Here is a 15,771-nt window from a genome sequence, read left to right as displayed (position 1 = left end):
GGGTCTGGCGGGGAGGCCAAGAAAGCGAGCCTCAGAGGGAGCTGACCCGGGTAGAGGGAAGGGGAGGCGTCTGAGAGGTGAGGTCTTGAAGCGGCAAGGGTGGTTTCTTAGTGGCTCAGATGGTAAAGAATCTGCCTGCAATGCAGGAGACCCGGATTCAGTCCCTGAATTGAGAAGATACGCTGAAGAAGGGAATGGCAACCCACTCTAGTCTTCTTGCCTGGAGAATTCCATGGACAGAGGAACCTGATGGAGTTGCAAAGAGTCAGACATGGCTGAGCGACTTTCACATTCACAGAGCCTCCAGGCAAGTCACAGCCCCTCTGCTTTACCGGAAGGAGAGACCCGCCCCCCCCCCCCCCACTACTGGGTCCCACATCACCCCAACACGCTTCAAGAGCTTCCCTCCCCTCCCAAGGGACTTGCTTCTGTGCTGCCTCTGAGTGCGCTTGCCTTCAGGCTGGGGTGCAGTGTAAACACAAAGGGCTGTATGCCACAATCTGAGATGAAAGCACAATTTTTAAAAATTCGGGTAAAATTCACAAAACAAAAAGTGAACCCTTTTAAAGTGCAAAATTCAGTAGCATTCAATCCATTCACAATGTTCTGCAACTAAAGCAGAACCCCAAAAGGAAACCCACATCTTGGTCATCAATCAGTCATTTTCTATTCCTGTCCCCCCACCCACCCCAGCCCCTGGCAAACACTAACCTGCTTTCTGTCTCCATGGATTCACCTATTCTGGTATCTCATGGAAATGGAAACACAATATGTGACCTTCTGGTTGTTTCCACCTTCTGGCTACTATGAATAGTGCGGCCAGGAACGTTGGTATACAAGTATTTGTTTGAGTATCTGTTTTCTGTTCTCTTGGGTACATATCTAGGGAGAATTGCTGAGTCATATGGTAATTCTATATGTTTAACTTTTGGAGGAACCATTAAACTGTTTTCCACAGTGTCTACACTGTTTTACAGCTCTGCTAGCAAGGTATGAGGGTTCCAATTTCTACACATCCTCACCAACAAGTCATTTTATAGGATTTTAAAATATATAAACAACCTAGTGGGTGTGAAGAAGTATCTCTCTATGATTTCTGACTTGCATTTCTGTAATAATTAGTGATGCTGAGCATCAATTCATGTGCTTTCTGGACATTTGTATATCTTCTTTGGAGAAATGTCTATTCAAGTCCTTTGCCCATTTTAAATTGGGTTTTCTTTTTGTTGTTGAGTTGTAAGAGTTTTTCATATATTCTGGTTACTGAGCCCTTATTGTATATGAGAATCACAAACATTTCCTCTCATTCTGTAGTTGTCTTTTGTTCTGTAGTGTCCTTTGAGGCACAAAAGTTTTTAATTTTGAAGAAGTCAAATTTATTTATTTTTTCTTTTGTTGCTTTTGTTTTTGCTATCATATCTAAGATTCCACTGCAAAATTCAAGACCATAAAGATACACCCATATATTTCTTCTAAGAGTTCTATAAGTTTAACTCTTATATTTAGGTCTTTGATCTATTTTGAGTTAACTAAAAAAAAAATTTATTTGTTTATTTGGCTGCACTGGGTCTTAGTTGTGACCAGAGGGCATTTGGAATCTTCCTGGACCCAGGATTGAACCTACATCTCCTGCATTGCAAGGCAGACTCCCCCACCACTGGGCCACCAGGGAAGTCCTTGAGTTAATTTTTATACATGCTGTGAGGTAGGGATGAAAGTACAAATTTTAAATCCATGATCCTTCATAGTATTTTGTTATTTACACTAGCTTCATATATTAGGTCATTTATGTAAATAACCTCAGCATTTTCATATTTAATATTTTCAGTTTATCCTTAGTGTGACCTCAAGAGTCAGGGCACATGACCACTGCACTGCTCCCAGAACTTACATTTGTATCCCCAGGCAATAAAGCAGGTGGGCAGAAGTAAATCTCTAAGCAAACAGTGGAGCTTAGTTGGCTCCATCATCTCCTGACTCTTGATCCCTCAGTGTCACCTCAAGTTCAGATATTCTCATTAAAGACTTGAAGGCATCAAATAAATTAAAAAAACTATACTGCATATGATAAGGAATGGTATTAGCAAAATCATATTTTTTTGGTGACAAATTTCAGCATAGCTTCAACCCTTGGGGTGGTCAAGCACAGTCTGGATAAATATCCATTAAGAAAGAAGAAACAGAGAGAAGTTTCAGGCTTGGAGAGATGGAAGGAGCATCTTTCCACTAGCAAAGGCTGCCTCTGAAGCTGAACTCCGAACCTACTGCAATTATCTGACTCATTTATAATCACCTGTCCTTATATAATCTCCACTGTCTGCAGTACACCAATCATTAGTCAACTGCTCTCTTGCTAATGCAGTGATTCACTGTGATGAGGAATCGAGGAATTTGCAGGACCTGGAATTTTCAAGGCTGTTGCTAATAAAATGCCTACCAGGGGCCAGGATGTGCTGCAGGGAACTCTGGGGCTGGCAGCCACCTGCTTCTATATCTCCCCCTGAGGAGATGTCCTGTGGACACATTGATGACTGGTTTATCTTCCATTTAGATGTTCTTTTCCAGACTATAGTTATCTTAAACAGAGCAAGTCAAATGGTATCTGAAGCTGTTGCCAGGGCAACATGACAAAAGACTTTACCCTTGCTACTGTATATGTAATTTGTCAAAGGCAGCTGGTTCTCAGAGAGAGGAAAGAGGGGAACAGGTGGTTAGTTTTGGTCTTTGAAAAGAAGAGTTGAAAGACTATCTTCTGGTTAAATCAACTTTAGAAGAGGAAAGCAGTTGTGACCTATGTAATAAAGATTCAGAAAAGTCAGGTTGGGAAGACTAAGAGTGCAAACCTTAAACTTTCCTTTTTTTTCTGGTGATATCTGTAAAATAGTTGCATGTCAGGGCTTTCAACACCAAGCTGCTTGAAGGCCTAGAGCTGAAAGTATTCCCTGAAGGGAAAGGAACTGAGAGAGAGCAAGAAATTGAAGAAAGCAACTGGGATATTCAAGTAGGACAGATGCTTAGGAAGTTGGGAGTTCTTTTTGTTGTTGTTGTTTTAAACTTTTTATTTTGTATCAGGGTATAGCTGATTAACAGTGTTGTGATAGTTTCAGATGAACGGTGAAGGGACTCAGCCATACGTATCAGTTCAGTTCAGTTCAGTTCAGTCGCTCAGTCATGTCCAACTCTTTGCGACCCCATGGTCTTCAGCACGCCAGGCCTCCCTGTCCATCACCAACTCCCGGAGTTTACTCAAACCCATGTCCATCGAGTCAGTGATGTTATCCAACTGTCTCATACTCTGTCGTCCCCTTCTCCTCCTGCCCCCAATCCCTCCCAGCATCAGGGCTTTTTCCAATGAGTCAACTCTTCGCATGAGGTGGCCAAAGTACTGGAGTTTCAGCTTTAGCATCAGTCCTTCCAATGAACACCCAGGACTGATCTCCTTTAGGATGGACTGGTTGGATCTCTTTGCAGTCCAAGGGACTCTCAAGAGTCTTCTCCAACACCATAGTTCAAAAGCATCAATTTTTCAGCACTCAGCTTTCTTTATAGTTCAACTCTCACATCCATACATGACCACTGGAAAAACCATAGCCTTGACCAAATGGACTTTGTTGGCAAAGTAATGTCTCTGCTTTTTAATATGCTATCTAGGTTGGTCATCACTTTCCTTCCAAGGAGTAAGCATCTTTTAATTTCATGGCTGCAGTTACCATCTGCAGTGATTTTGGAGCCCAGAAAAATAAAGTCTGACACTGTTTCCACTGTCTCCCCATCTATTTCCCATGAGCTGATGGGACCAGATGCCATGATCTTAGTTTTCTGAATGTTAAGCTTTAAGCCAACTTTTTCACTCTCCTCTTTCACTTTCATCAAGAGGCTTTTTAGTTCATCTTCACTTTCTGCCATAAGGGTGGTGCACAGCCATATGTATACCTGTATCCATTCTCTCCCAAACTCCCCTCCCATCCAGGCTGCCACATAACATTGAGCAGAGTTCCATGTGCCATATAGTAGGTCCTTCTTGGTCACCTATTTTAAACACAGCAGTGTGTACATGTCCATTCCAAACTCTCAAACTATCCCTTCAAAGTCGGGAATTCTTGACACAACTGATAGTTCTTCTCTCCACACACCAGAAGCAGATAGCAGCCACTTGTTCAGGGACAAGTTATGTTATAAAGTTTGGACTGAGTTCAATCCACTCATGTTATCAGTGAAAAGCCAGGCTCATGAAAGATAACCTGCTCGAGGTTACCCAGCTAGGAAAGGGCAGAACTAAGCCAGAAGCCCTGCTTCCTGCTTCCCCGTGATCTTTCCACTTATCTGATGCCTCTGTCCTGTGAACATCAGTTTGTTCTATCTTTGAAAGAAGCACAACCTGGACAGGTTTCAAAGTATGCTCCATGGAGTCAGGGGTCAAGCTTTGAGGGTGCTGGGCACCTCTGCTGTCAAAGGAATACCTCCCTTTCTACTTTAATATCTATTGGGGCCCCACCTACAATTATTTAAGGGAAAAATCATTTTAAAAAATCAGAAAACAAATAGGGTTGGATCATAACAAAGCTGACCCAGAGGTTCTGCCCCACTCTCTCCACCATGCCCACCCTCCAGGGCCCCTTGGACCTCCTTACCGAGTTGGTGCCGAGGATCTGCAGATTGGGTTTCTCTGACTCAAGCAGCTTGGCCACCATCTTGAGGAAACTCTCCACGAAGAGGTTGATGCTCTGGCAGTGACAGGCCATGAGCAGTTGGTCCAGCGCCTCCATGGCGATGCACACGTATCTGGGGAGAGCAGCACCACCACCATCACTCAGCCTCATGCTGAGTACTCAGTACTCATCACAAAGTACTCAGCCTCATCACTCAGTCACCCGCATCACATGTCTGGGACAACCTCAATGGCAGTGCAGTGACCACCTGGCAGCATCCAGCTAATACAGCTCTTCCCAGGTTGCCATGTCTGGACGGCTGCTCCATCAGGTGCCCACTCCAGCCCAGCACGGAGAAGCAGAATGAAGCAGAGCTGCAAAGGAGCCTAGAGATGAATTCATCAAGCCCCTTACTTTACACACGAAGAATATGAGGACAAGGTATACTGTTTCACGAGGAAATTTGAGCAGAAAGAAAAGCAAGCAAACCCTAATAACCTCTATCCTTTATTCACAATTCTACTTTCAGAAGCAGCAAAAAACAGGACTGAACCTTCTGCTACCTGCCAGCCCTTTAACCACTTGATAACAACAATCTCTTTTACCATGTTCTTTTCTTCTCCGTGCTAAAAATACACAGTCCTGGGAATTCCCTAGCAGTCCAGAGGTTAGGACTCTGCACTTTCACTTCTGAGGGCCTAGATTCAATCCCTGGTCAGGGAACTAAGATTCCCACAAGCAGCGTGGCATGGCCAAAAAAAAAAAAAAACATTACATTGAAAAAGTAAAAATACCCAATCCTTTCCAGGCTAGCCTTTGTAGAATAACCCCTAACTGTTGTCTTCTTCAATGCCTCTCTTAAATCCCAAGAAAAATGCCACAAATCAAATTCCTACTGAGAATTAGGGATGCATGCCTAAACTCAAACCCAACATTTATTCCACAATAGTGACATAATGAGCATACGGTCAGGTAAGGCATGTCAGGAAAGATACATCCCCCACTCACAAAGCATTTGCATTCTAAAGAAAGCAAAGCAGACATACACAGAAAAAGGTTATTTTTAACTTCTAATAAGGGAGCCTCAGCAAAACTAACCTGGTTAAAAATGTTATAGTTTTCATTAAGGAGTTAGGTGTTTGGGGCAGAATGCTCGATGTTTCCCCTGGAAACTATTTTTGCCCTTCTCATTGGTTATTTAGAAGTGTCTCTGAACTGTGGCTGCTCACCAGGAACATTTCCCAGCCTCTTCTGCGGCTAGGTGAGGCCACATGACTCAAACATTGCCATTAAAATGAGGGGGAGTGATGCAAGCAGTGTCGAGCATCACTTGCTCAAAAAACAGGCTTGCCCTGTCCTCTGAGTCCTCTCTTCTCTCTTCCTGCTGGCTGTGGAGTGGGAGCAACTGGATGGCCAGAGGTGAAAGCCCCAGATGACCTTGTGGAGCAGAGCCCACTGGCCCAGACTGGACTATTGCTTGAGAGAGAGAAAAAATACTTCTTTACTGCTGGTTGTTTTTCAGTCACTCTGTCATGTCTGATTCTTTGCAATCCCATGGACTGCAGCATGCCAGGCATCCCTGTCCTTCACCATCTCCCGGAGCTTGCTCAAACTCAAGTCCATCGAGTTGATGATGCCATCCAACCATCTAATCTTATGTCACTCCCTTCTTCTCCTCCCCTCAATCTTTCCTAGCATCAAGGTCTTTTCTGAGTCAGCTGTTTGCATCAGGTGGCCAAAGTATTGGAGCTTCAGTTTCAGCATCAGTCCTTCCAATGAATATTCAGGGTTCATTTCTTGTACTGCTGGAGCCAGTATACTTAAGTCTTTTTATACCTAAGTAACACAAGTATCTGATAATCAGATTTAGGAGTGCTTTAGCAACCTGAGGGCACAAATAAAAGTGAATCCTGAGCAATCCAAAGCAACTCACAGGCAAGAGAAGTAAGGGCTGAACATGACTCCATCCTGCAGGATGGGGGAGTCACTTGAGACTCCGTGGATGAGGAGTGTGGCTCACGTGCCTATTAGAGGGCGGAGATCCCTCTACCCGCAGAGCCAAACCACATGGAACAGAAAAGTACTTCCTGATACAAACAAAATGCAGGCCAGACAGAGAGAGTGGACAACTCCAAACCTACCTGGGTGCTGAGGAGTCAGGCTGATGCCTGTAAGTCAAAGCAAGTAGGAAAAGTCCTCTCTTCAAGAAGCTGCCCAGTGTCAGGTTTATAGGCCGTGTGTATAATAGGGGATGAATTAAAAGATTTATTCTGAGGACCTCCCTGGCAGCCCAGTGGTTAAGACTCCAGAGTTCACCGCAGTGGGTGCAGGTTCAATCCCTGGTGGGAGAACTAAGATCCTACCCATGCCAAAATAAACAACTTAAGTAAATAAGTAAAAATTGAAAACAACTTAAGATATTAGTGTCTTAAGTTATTAAAATCTTAAGATCTTGCAGACCCAAACCTGGCACATTCTGGGTCCACTGTGTAGGTCATGAAGCAGGCTGACTCTTGCAGGGTTGAGGGAGCAGTCTTGGGTGGGGCCCTTCCAAAGGGCTGGCAGGGAAACAAGGACACATTCTGGCAATGAAACACGGCAGGTGGGAAATGGGAGCAGGCAGCAGCATGGAATTCTATTCTTCTATGAATCATCCCAGAGCATCCCAGGTGACACAGTGGTAAAGAATCCGCCTGCCAATGCAGGAGATGCAAGAGATGCAGGTTCAATTCCTGGGTTGGGAAGATCCCCTGGAGTAGGAAATGACAACCCACTCCAGTATTCTTGCTTAAAAAATTCCATGGACAGCAGAGCCTGGCAGGCTATGGTCCATGGGAGTCACAAAGAGTCAGACATAACATGAATCATCCCAGCGTCCTTCAATATGAAGGGTCTCACCATTATTTTACAGAGTTTAAATGAGGGAAAGGAAGGGATGGGGTGGGGTTTGGCAAAAGAAGAAACTAGAAGGCCTCCCAAGCCCCAGAGTTTAGATTGCTGCTTTTCCTTTTCCTGTAAAAAATTCCCAGAAAATCCTGATAAGGAAAACTGTCCTTTGCTAGCTGGGGTGGGGGTAGGGGGGTGGAATTGGCTACTTACCAGGAGTGGAAATTTTGATGGAAAGTGAAAATTATGGTAGAAGTGAAACTGAAAAGTAATGAAGTTTAAGGCCCCTTCTTTTTGTTGAAGATTTTTGTTTTCTTTTGATGTGGATCATTTTTGAAGTCTTTATTGAATTTGTTACAATATTGCTTCTGTTTTATGTTTTGGCCTTTTGGCCAAGAGGCATGTGGGATCTTAGCTCCCTGACCAGGGTCAAACTTGAACTCTTTGCATTGGAAGATAGAGTCTTAATCACTGGACCACTAGGGAAGTTCTAAAGCCTAGTTATTTGAATACGTACATGCTGTGTGCTAAGTCACTTCAGTTGTGTCTGACTCTGTGTGACCCCATGGACTGTAGCCTGCCAGGCTCCTCTGTCCATGGAATTCTCCAGGCAAGAATATTGGAGCAGGTTGCCATTTCCTTCTCCAGGGGATCTTTCCAACCCAGGGATCGAACCTGCATCTCTTAGGTCTCCTGCATTGGCAGGCAGGGTCTTCACCACTAGTGCCACCTGGGAAGCCCCTTTGAATACACTCTCTTTCAATCCTCATCTTTAATCCTAACACTAGGGATGGAAGGGCTGTAATTGAGAACTTAAACTTTTCAAAGTATCTTAGAAGACTAGAAGTTAGTGGGATCTTGGAACCTCCTAGCCTAACGCTCACTGCTTTGGTCCTATCTTACCATAACCTTCCTGGGTATATCCTATGCTTTAAATCCATATTCTCAAAGGGAAGAGAGTATGGGCTTCTCAGGGTGATGTGGGACCAGGTCAGTCTCAGCAGAGATCTAATCTGAACTTGGGATCCTGAAAGGGGTCCAGTGTAATAATAGGTCTGAAAAACAGACCTGACTGAGTTGTTAGAGCAGGGTGGGGAAGGTCGAAGCTGGTGAAGACTAACCTACTGCAGGGGCCTAGGGGAGAAGGCAAGAGCAGGGCACAGACCACAGCAGCAGGGGATGACCAAGGGTCTTGGATCTACCAGTAGGGCTTCTCAGCAGGTGGAGAAGGCAGAAATCAAGGAATCTGGGATGGACTGGAGTTCATGGGCAGTAACCGAGGTCAGGAGTAGCCAGTTAGTAGGTTACAACAACAGGAACTCAGGGTCATGGGCCAATCAAAGCAGAAGGTGAGTTATAACAACTGAGAAAAAGACGCAGGGGGCCCGGTGCTTGGGGAGAGGCAGGAAGTTCCTTGAATTGAATTCTAGAATAGGCAGCTGCTTCTGCTTCCCTGGTGGCTGGGATGGCAAAGAATCTGCCTGCAATGCAGGAGACTCCCTGGGGGAGGATCCCTGGGAGCAGGAAATGGCAACCCACTCCAGTATTCTTTCCTGGAGAATTCCATGGATATGGGAGCCTGGTGGGCTACAGTCCATGGGGTCGCAAAGAGTCGGACACGACTGAGCTACTAACACGGTCACATTTTCTGCTTGAACACCTCTTATTCAGCAAGGAGTGGCCTTAGGACCCTCTGGGAAAGGAGGAGCCAGCATGCAAGGTCTGGAACCAGACTTGGTTGGAAAGGAGTGCAGATCTAGGATCAGAGATGGGGACCAGCCAGCAGAGAGAGGGGGCAGCTTTAGCTGGGCCAGTCATCGCCTGAGAATCACTCAGAGCGTGGCAGCCTTGACAAAGAACCTCTCATTCTGGGCAGTCTGAATGTATGTAGTCAAGTCCCACCTACGGGACAGAAACTTCCTGGTTTTAGGAGCCCAGAAGCAGGGGTTGACATCAGCCAAGGGAAGGAAGGATGAACCTTCCCGTCTGGTAGGAATCTGCAAAATCTCTGTCTGAAGGGTCAGGTCCACTCTCTAACAGGGTTCAGGGTCCCTCTGGGGACTGTGTATCTCTCGGGAGCCCCACTAAGTCAGTTTCAGGCTCAGGCTCCTGGGGAAGTAGCCTAACTCTTTTGGCATGGGTGTCTCCATCCTCCAGTCACTGGGAAACCTGACAATTCATTTTTTAAAATAATTTTTAAAAAACTGATTTATTTGGCTGCACCAGATCTTAGTTGTAGCACGCAGGATCTTGGATCTTCATTGTGACATTTGGAATTTTTTTTCTTAGTAATGGTGTTCAAACTCTTAGTTGCAGCATGTGGGATCTAGTTCCCTGACCAGGGATCAAACCCTGGGCCCCCTGCACTGGGAGCTTGGAGTCTTAGCCACTGGACCACCAGGGAAGTCCCACTCTGACAGATTCTAATGTGGCCTTCTATACATGGTCATTGCTCCAGGGTCACTGTCAGTCGACCCCGAGTCTCACCCACAACTGTTGTTACCTCCCTTGCTCTTCAGTTTCTAGGGGTGTTCTAGCAATTGGGCTGAACTAGAAGGAGGAAAATAGGAGGAATTCTTGCTTTTTGTTTCTCTGCATCTCACTGTCCACCATAGCCCACACCAAAGAGAAATACCTTGAAATTCTTATCTTATTCTCTCTCTGCCCACATTGAGTTATCACCCCTAATGCTAAACATGTGCCTATCGAGGAGGGTGGTTCTACCACTCTGTCCAACACCCAAAGTTCTCATGTATATGGTCAAATCAAAAATACAAACATGATGGCAGGGAGACAGCTCCTCACACCATCTCACCTGTCTGCAAGTGAATATTTTGCTACTCCAAAGCTGCCATCAGTGATTAGGACAACGGTGATGAGTGTGGTAAGGAAAGGAAAACTGAGTGGGGTAAGGAAACTTGGGGAAGAAGCAGAAAGAGACCCAGAGAACAGATCTAACAGATTTCTCTTCTCACAGTGTTTATGATTAGAGCCCCCCGTGAGGCCATCAAGGCTTTAAATACTTAGATGCTGCAATGACTATTTTTAACAGACCGATGCCAATTTTGAGTGACAGTTCTGAGGGTAGTGGAATGCTTCTAAGTGGCTCTGCTGGCTACAGGACATTTTTTACTGAGAGAACCATCACTGCAGAAAGGGCAGGCAAAATTAGTATTAAATGTTTAATGTCATTGCGTGCATATTAGTTTCAGGTTCAATCTAGGATAAAGATATTTTTATTGTACTTGCTTGAGCTTGCTTTATAATATGTCAAGGCGATTTATATAATCAGCATGTTCAGTATATTCATGCCCTTTTTATTGAGCATGTTAACCTAATTTTATTATATTAATAGAAAGGGATCATAGAAATGAATTGCTTTCAGTCTTGCTTTTCTATCAGGGATAGCTTGATGTAAGAGTGGCTAGTGGGTCCTATGGAGGGTGGACCTCTATACACTGTTGGTGCAGTGAAGACTTTCACCCTCTGGTTCTCACTCCACCTTCCTCATCAGGGGGAAGGGGCCTTGGAGGGTGGTGGGGGTGACAGGTGGTAGCTGGGGGGCAGGACAGAGAGGGTCCAGGGAGGTGATCACTGCAAAGGCCAGAGAGCGCGGAGGCGGGTCGTTAGCTAGTCCATCTGGGGTAGGTGTAGAGCAACTATGGCAGGTGTGGTGGGTTTGCCTGGGGTTAAAGGCAGTTTGGGGCTTCCTTTGTGGCTCAGTGGTAAAAAAAATCCGCCTGCAATTCAGGAAACACAGGAGATGCAAGTTTGATCCCTGGTTCAGGGAGATCCCCTGCAGGAGGGCATGGCCACCCACTCCGGTATTCTTGCCTGGAGAATCCCATGGACAGAGGAGCCTGGCGTGCTGTCATCCATAGGGTTGCAAACAGTTGGACATGACTGAAGTGACTGAACACGCATGCAAAGGCAATTTGGGGGCAGGTCGTGGAAGACCTTAGAAGTCAGGCTGAGGAGGTTGGATTGTAAGCTAAAGGAGCCAGGACAGTTTAGCTTTGGGTTTGTGTTTTGAAGATCATAGCTAGCAGCATTGACCTGGAAGGTCCAGAACAGGAATGATGGGAAGCAGGGAGACTATTTCCAAGGCCACTGCAGTAACCTGGAGTCTGCACCAGGAAAAAGGTAGGAGCAGAGGAAAGTAGAGGATGGATATAAAAGGCTTCGAGGAGAATAGAACCAGTGGGACTTACAAACAACTGCCCTGGATCTGCTTTTCCCTCTGTCCAATCAACAGTGCCACCAGAAACATCTTAGTGTTCCCTTTACATCCACCCCACTCCAGATTGTGACATTAGGTAACAGACATGTCTCTCTTGCCATTGACTTTTTTCATTGAGGACCCCAAGTATTGCCCTAAAAATATAATATTATATAGTTTCTGAAAATCTCTCTCCCCCTTTCACACTACTTACCCATATCGATGACGACCCACGTCACGGATGAGCCTCTCAGAGAGGTAGGCGCCAATGCGATCAAGCTTTTCAGGAGCTGAGAGGGCGTAGAAGGTCAGCTTCTCCATGTTGGTCTTCACCAGGCCATCCTGTAAAAGACAGGTAATCCTCACTGGGGCCATGTGATGGCTAGAGGAGTTCAAGTCCAAAGGTAAGAGATCATTCAATTTAATCAGTTTACCAGAGTTCCCATCATGTATGTGACAGGTAACATGTGGGTTTCGGGGATACAGAGATGATTAAAACATAGACCCCGCTCTCTAGGAGTTCACAACTTAGACCAAAATATGCTAGCTATAAATAAAAATAGTAAGTGATAGAAATGTACATATGTGTGTGCATATGTATATGATATGGGTTTACACACTTATATGTATATGTTCATGAATGTATATATATGTGTGTGAATGCATGTGTATATGGATGGATGACAAGACTTCAATGAAAGCAACCCAGAATTAAAATGTTTTGGATCTTCAAAACCAAGAAGTAAACAGAAAGAAGGCAGCTCTACAGCTTTCGGGGAATTGTCCAGAGGATGCTGGAAATGTAACCCCCCCACCCCTGCCCATCAAGAAAGGCCACTGATTTCCAGAGAGCAAGTCAAGTACATCAAACCTTGACATTTCTGAAACCACACGACCCACATTGCAGTCTGACAGTTGAGTGGCGGCTTGGAAAACCAAGAAACCAGGCGCCTCGTGTGCCCACCTGACACCTGGCAGATACCAGAGGGAGCACATAGGAGACCATGAGCTCTAGAGCCAAAACCCAGGAAGGGCAATGCTCACACCTGACGTCAGGGAAATAGTACCCTCCAGAGAGTTAGCGGCTCCAGGAACTATCACCCAGAGAGAGACGAGTGAGCAAGATGCTCAGCAGCGGCCAGAAGCACCAAGACAAACTTCTGAGCCCTCTGCAGATCTTGCCTTCAGAGGGGTCTGAAGCTCCTCAGCCTTCAGGCTTCCAGCTGCCTCTGGTCATTGACAGGGCTATGGCTGTGGTTTCAGTGTATCTGAGGGGCCCTGGGGGGCTCGCCTCCCCTTGTGGTCCTGGATCGGGTGAGACGGTGAGAGGCACTCTGGCGCCAGGAGATGGACCCACCTCAGGATCCTCAGGGAAGATGTTGTCCACCAGCCTTTTGTACCTGGGGCGCAGGGCACCGCAGCAGCCGCACACACCTGGAACGGGAACAAGAATGCCCTGTGAGCTAAGCCTCCCGGGACCAGGCTGGGCGCCTTCTGAAAAACCAAATCCATTCCGGAAACAGAAGGGTCCCTCCATTAGAGCACCAGGGCCTCAGTCCTTCCTGCTGTTTCCCCGCCCCACTCCACTCTAAGACATTGCCTTTCTGGTTTGGTGTCTTTTGCTTGGGGATCAGGCATAGGTGCCAGCAGATCAGAATTTGTTCAGGAAACCAGGCCATTGAGCACACATGTGCGCACGCACACACACACACACACACACACACACACACACTCACACACTCTGGGCCAAGACTATATAAAACTGCCTCTTGCAGCCCAAGACTCTTCCCCAAGTCCTGTGAGATCGTCCAGCTGGGAAGAGCAGTTACTCCACCTACCCCACCCTCTCGCTTTCTGTCCACTTCTCCACTCTGGTCCTCAATCTCCTTTACCATCCTCTCTCCTGGGGCCATTTCTATTATAGAATGTTCTGCGAAACTATGATAAATTAACATTGCCATTAATTATTAACCTTGGACAATGCATCTTTAATACAATGAGACCACGGTGTTTGAAAGCCGTGGTCTTTGAGAGCAGGAGGGCTTCCGGGGGCCACCTGGTCGGCGGTTCACAACACCAGCCCTCTCCCACCGCAGGAAATCCTCACCAGTCTGGGGCAAAACAAAAACCTGAGAATAACGTGGGCTCCCCTGGTGGCTCGGTGGTAAAGATTTCACCTGCAATGCAGGAGCCATAGGAGACTCAGGTTTGATTCCTGGGTCGGGAAGATCCGCTGGAAAAGGTAATGGCAACCCACTCCAGTATTCTTGCTTAGGAAATCCCATAGAGGAGCCTGGTGGGCTACAGTCCATGGGGTCACAAAGAATTGGGCACGACCGAACTGACCGAGCGGAAGAATAATATACGTTTTCAGAAAGCTGCAGACTGACGTGAGCCCCTTTGTGAGATAGTGTTAGGAAATCAGTGATAATAGAACAAACCTTGGGAAAATAAAAAGTTGATGATTCTAGAGGTCCCACCGTAAAAAGTTTTCAATTAGAACCACTGCGCTTTTCCTCCCTTTCATCCTCTGCAGACACCTTCCTTGGCGTATCCCAGCTGCACCTTCCCAGGATTGGGAGGGGGGCAGTGACCCCTGAGGGAGAGGAGAGGATAGTAGGGAAGGGCCTGGGAAAGTCCACCCCCTTCCAAAATAATTGCCTTCTCACCCTACCAATTAACGCTTAATTTTGTTTGTACAAATGCTCTACTTGAAATGCAAAGGTGCCCTGGAAGAATCAAGCCTACGGGTCATTCAGGGAAGAATGAATTACTTTAGTGGGAATTACTTTAATCACACAAAGAGCCACAAAGAGCTTTACAGTGGAGAGAAAAGCGGCTGGGGGGCGGAGCAGGGGTGGGGGCGGGGGGACCTGGACTAGGAGGGGGTCGGGGGTGGGCGGCACCACCAGGAGGAGGAAGGAACGGGGCAATCTAGGCTCCCAGGGAGACTCAGGTGTTAGGGGATGGGCGTGTCCCTGGGGAAACTGGGGTACCTCAAAGGCAGGATATCAGATTTCTGATATTAAGGGACCACAAGGGTCCCAGTGTGTCCCCCAGTCCCCCACCCACCCCAGGCACAAGGAGGATGGTGGAACCAGTCCACGGCTGCACACTGGCCTCTGGGTTCCATCTTTCTGGGCTGAACTGGCACTGGCATCGCCTCATCTCCTCCCTGCCTGCCTGGGAGAAGGTGTGAGGGCTCCAGCTGGCTGGCATCCAGGGCTATCTCTTGTGATGGGGCAGCTCCCTGGAGGGGACCCTGACCCCGAGGCTCAGGATTGAAACCTGCCCTTGGGCCCTCTACTCAGAGCAGCCATCACTGCACTTCTTCTAGGATGCCCCGGAGCGTGGGCCCTGTGCGCTAAAACAGCAGCATGGACCTGTTTGCATCTTCAAGGGAGTCAGAACTAGAGACAAGGAGAAATTAGAGCCCCCAAACCCTCCAATGTCCGTCCCATTTTCAAACCTTTCTGAAGGACCCATGACCTGCCCTGCACTGAGGCCAAGCTCACGGTTGTTAGAAACCCAGACTTGTCTGAGAAAGCACATGCCTATTTTGGGTACTCAGGGTAGAAACCTTGGTGCAGGGGTCCCTTTTCCAGCACAGAGGCCCCCATAAGCCATAAGGCAGGGGGAACCTATCACATGGAGGCCCAGGCATTTCCCTCCTGGGGGAAGAGATGAGAAGACTGAAGAACAAGAGAGGCGAGTAGGTGCCCGGTCAGCAGAGGTGCCCTGTTTCTGGGTGCTTCCGGACCCTACAGTCTTCCCCGGTGGCTCAGACGGTAAACAATCTGCCTGTAGTGCAGGAGACCCGGGTTCAATCCCTGGGTCAGGAAGATTGCCTGGAGAAGGAAATGGCAACCCACTCCAGTATTCTTGCCTGGAGAATCCCATGGACAGAGGCTACAGTCCATGGGATTGCAGAGTCGGACACGACTGAGCAACCAACTTGACCTACACCCTAGCAATTCCTTCTTGTCCACTCTTTCATTCCAGCCTCCTCTGACCCCT

At 46.9% G+C, this 15,771-nt stretch overlaps 1 protein-coding gene across 6 annotated transcripts in view; it reads right to left on the bottom strand.

Annotated features, from left to right (window-relative positions):
* Positions 1 to 15,771, bottom strand: part of EFR3B (EFR3 homolog B) — a 95,499-nt gene that overhangs the window by 40,298 nt on the left and 39,430 nt on the right. For all 6 annotated transcript variants that reach the window (XM_043917333.1, XM_043917334.1, XM_043917335.1 and 3 more), the window contains exons 2-4: positions 13,112 to 13,188; positions 11,969 to 12,096; positions 4,632 to 4,782 (exon numbers count right to left, since the gene is read on the bottom strand). In XM_043917333.1, the coding sequence (XP_043773268.1) occupies positions 4,632 to 4,782; positions 11,969 to 12,096; positions 13,112 to 13,188 (356 nt within the window). The remainder of the gene's footprint in view (positions 1 to 4,631; positions 4,783 to 11,968; positions 12,097 to 13,111; positions 13,189 to 15,771) is intronic.

Source organism: Cervus elaphus, chromosome 11 (assembly GCF_910594005.1).
Source record: "Cervus elaphus chromosome 11, mCerEla1.1, whole genome shotgun sequence".
In the NCBI taxonomy this organism is placed as follows: Eukaryota; Metazoa; Chordata; class Mammalia; order Artiodactyla; family Cervidae; genus Cervus; species Cervus elaphus.
The sequence above is the reverse complement of the archived record's forward strand: the minus strand, read 5'-3'. Positions and strand labels throughout refer to the sequence as shown.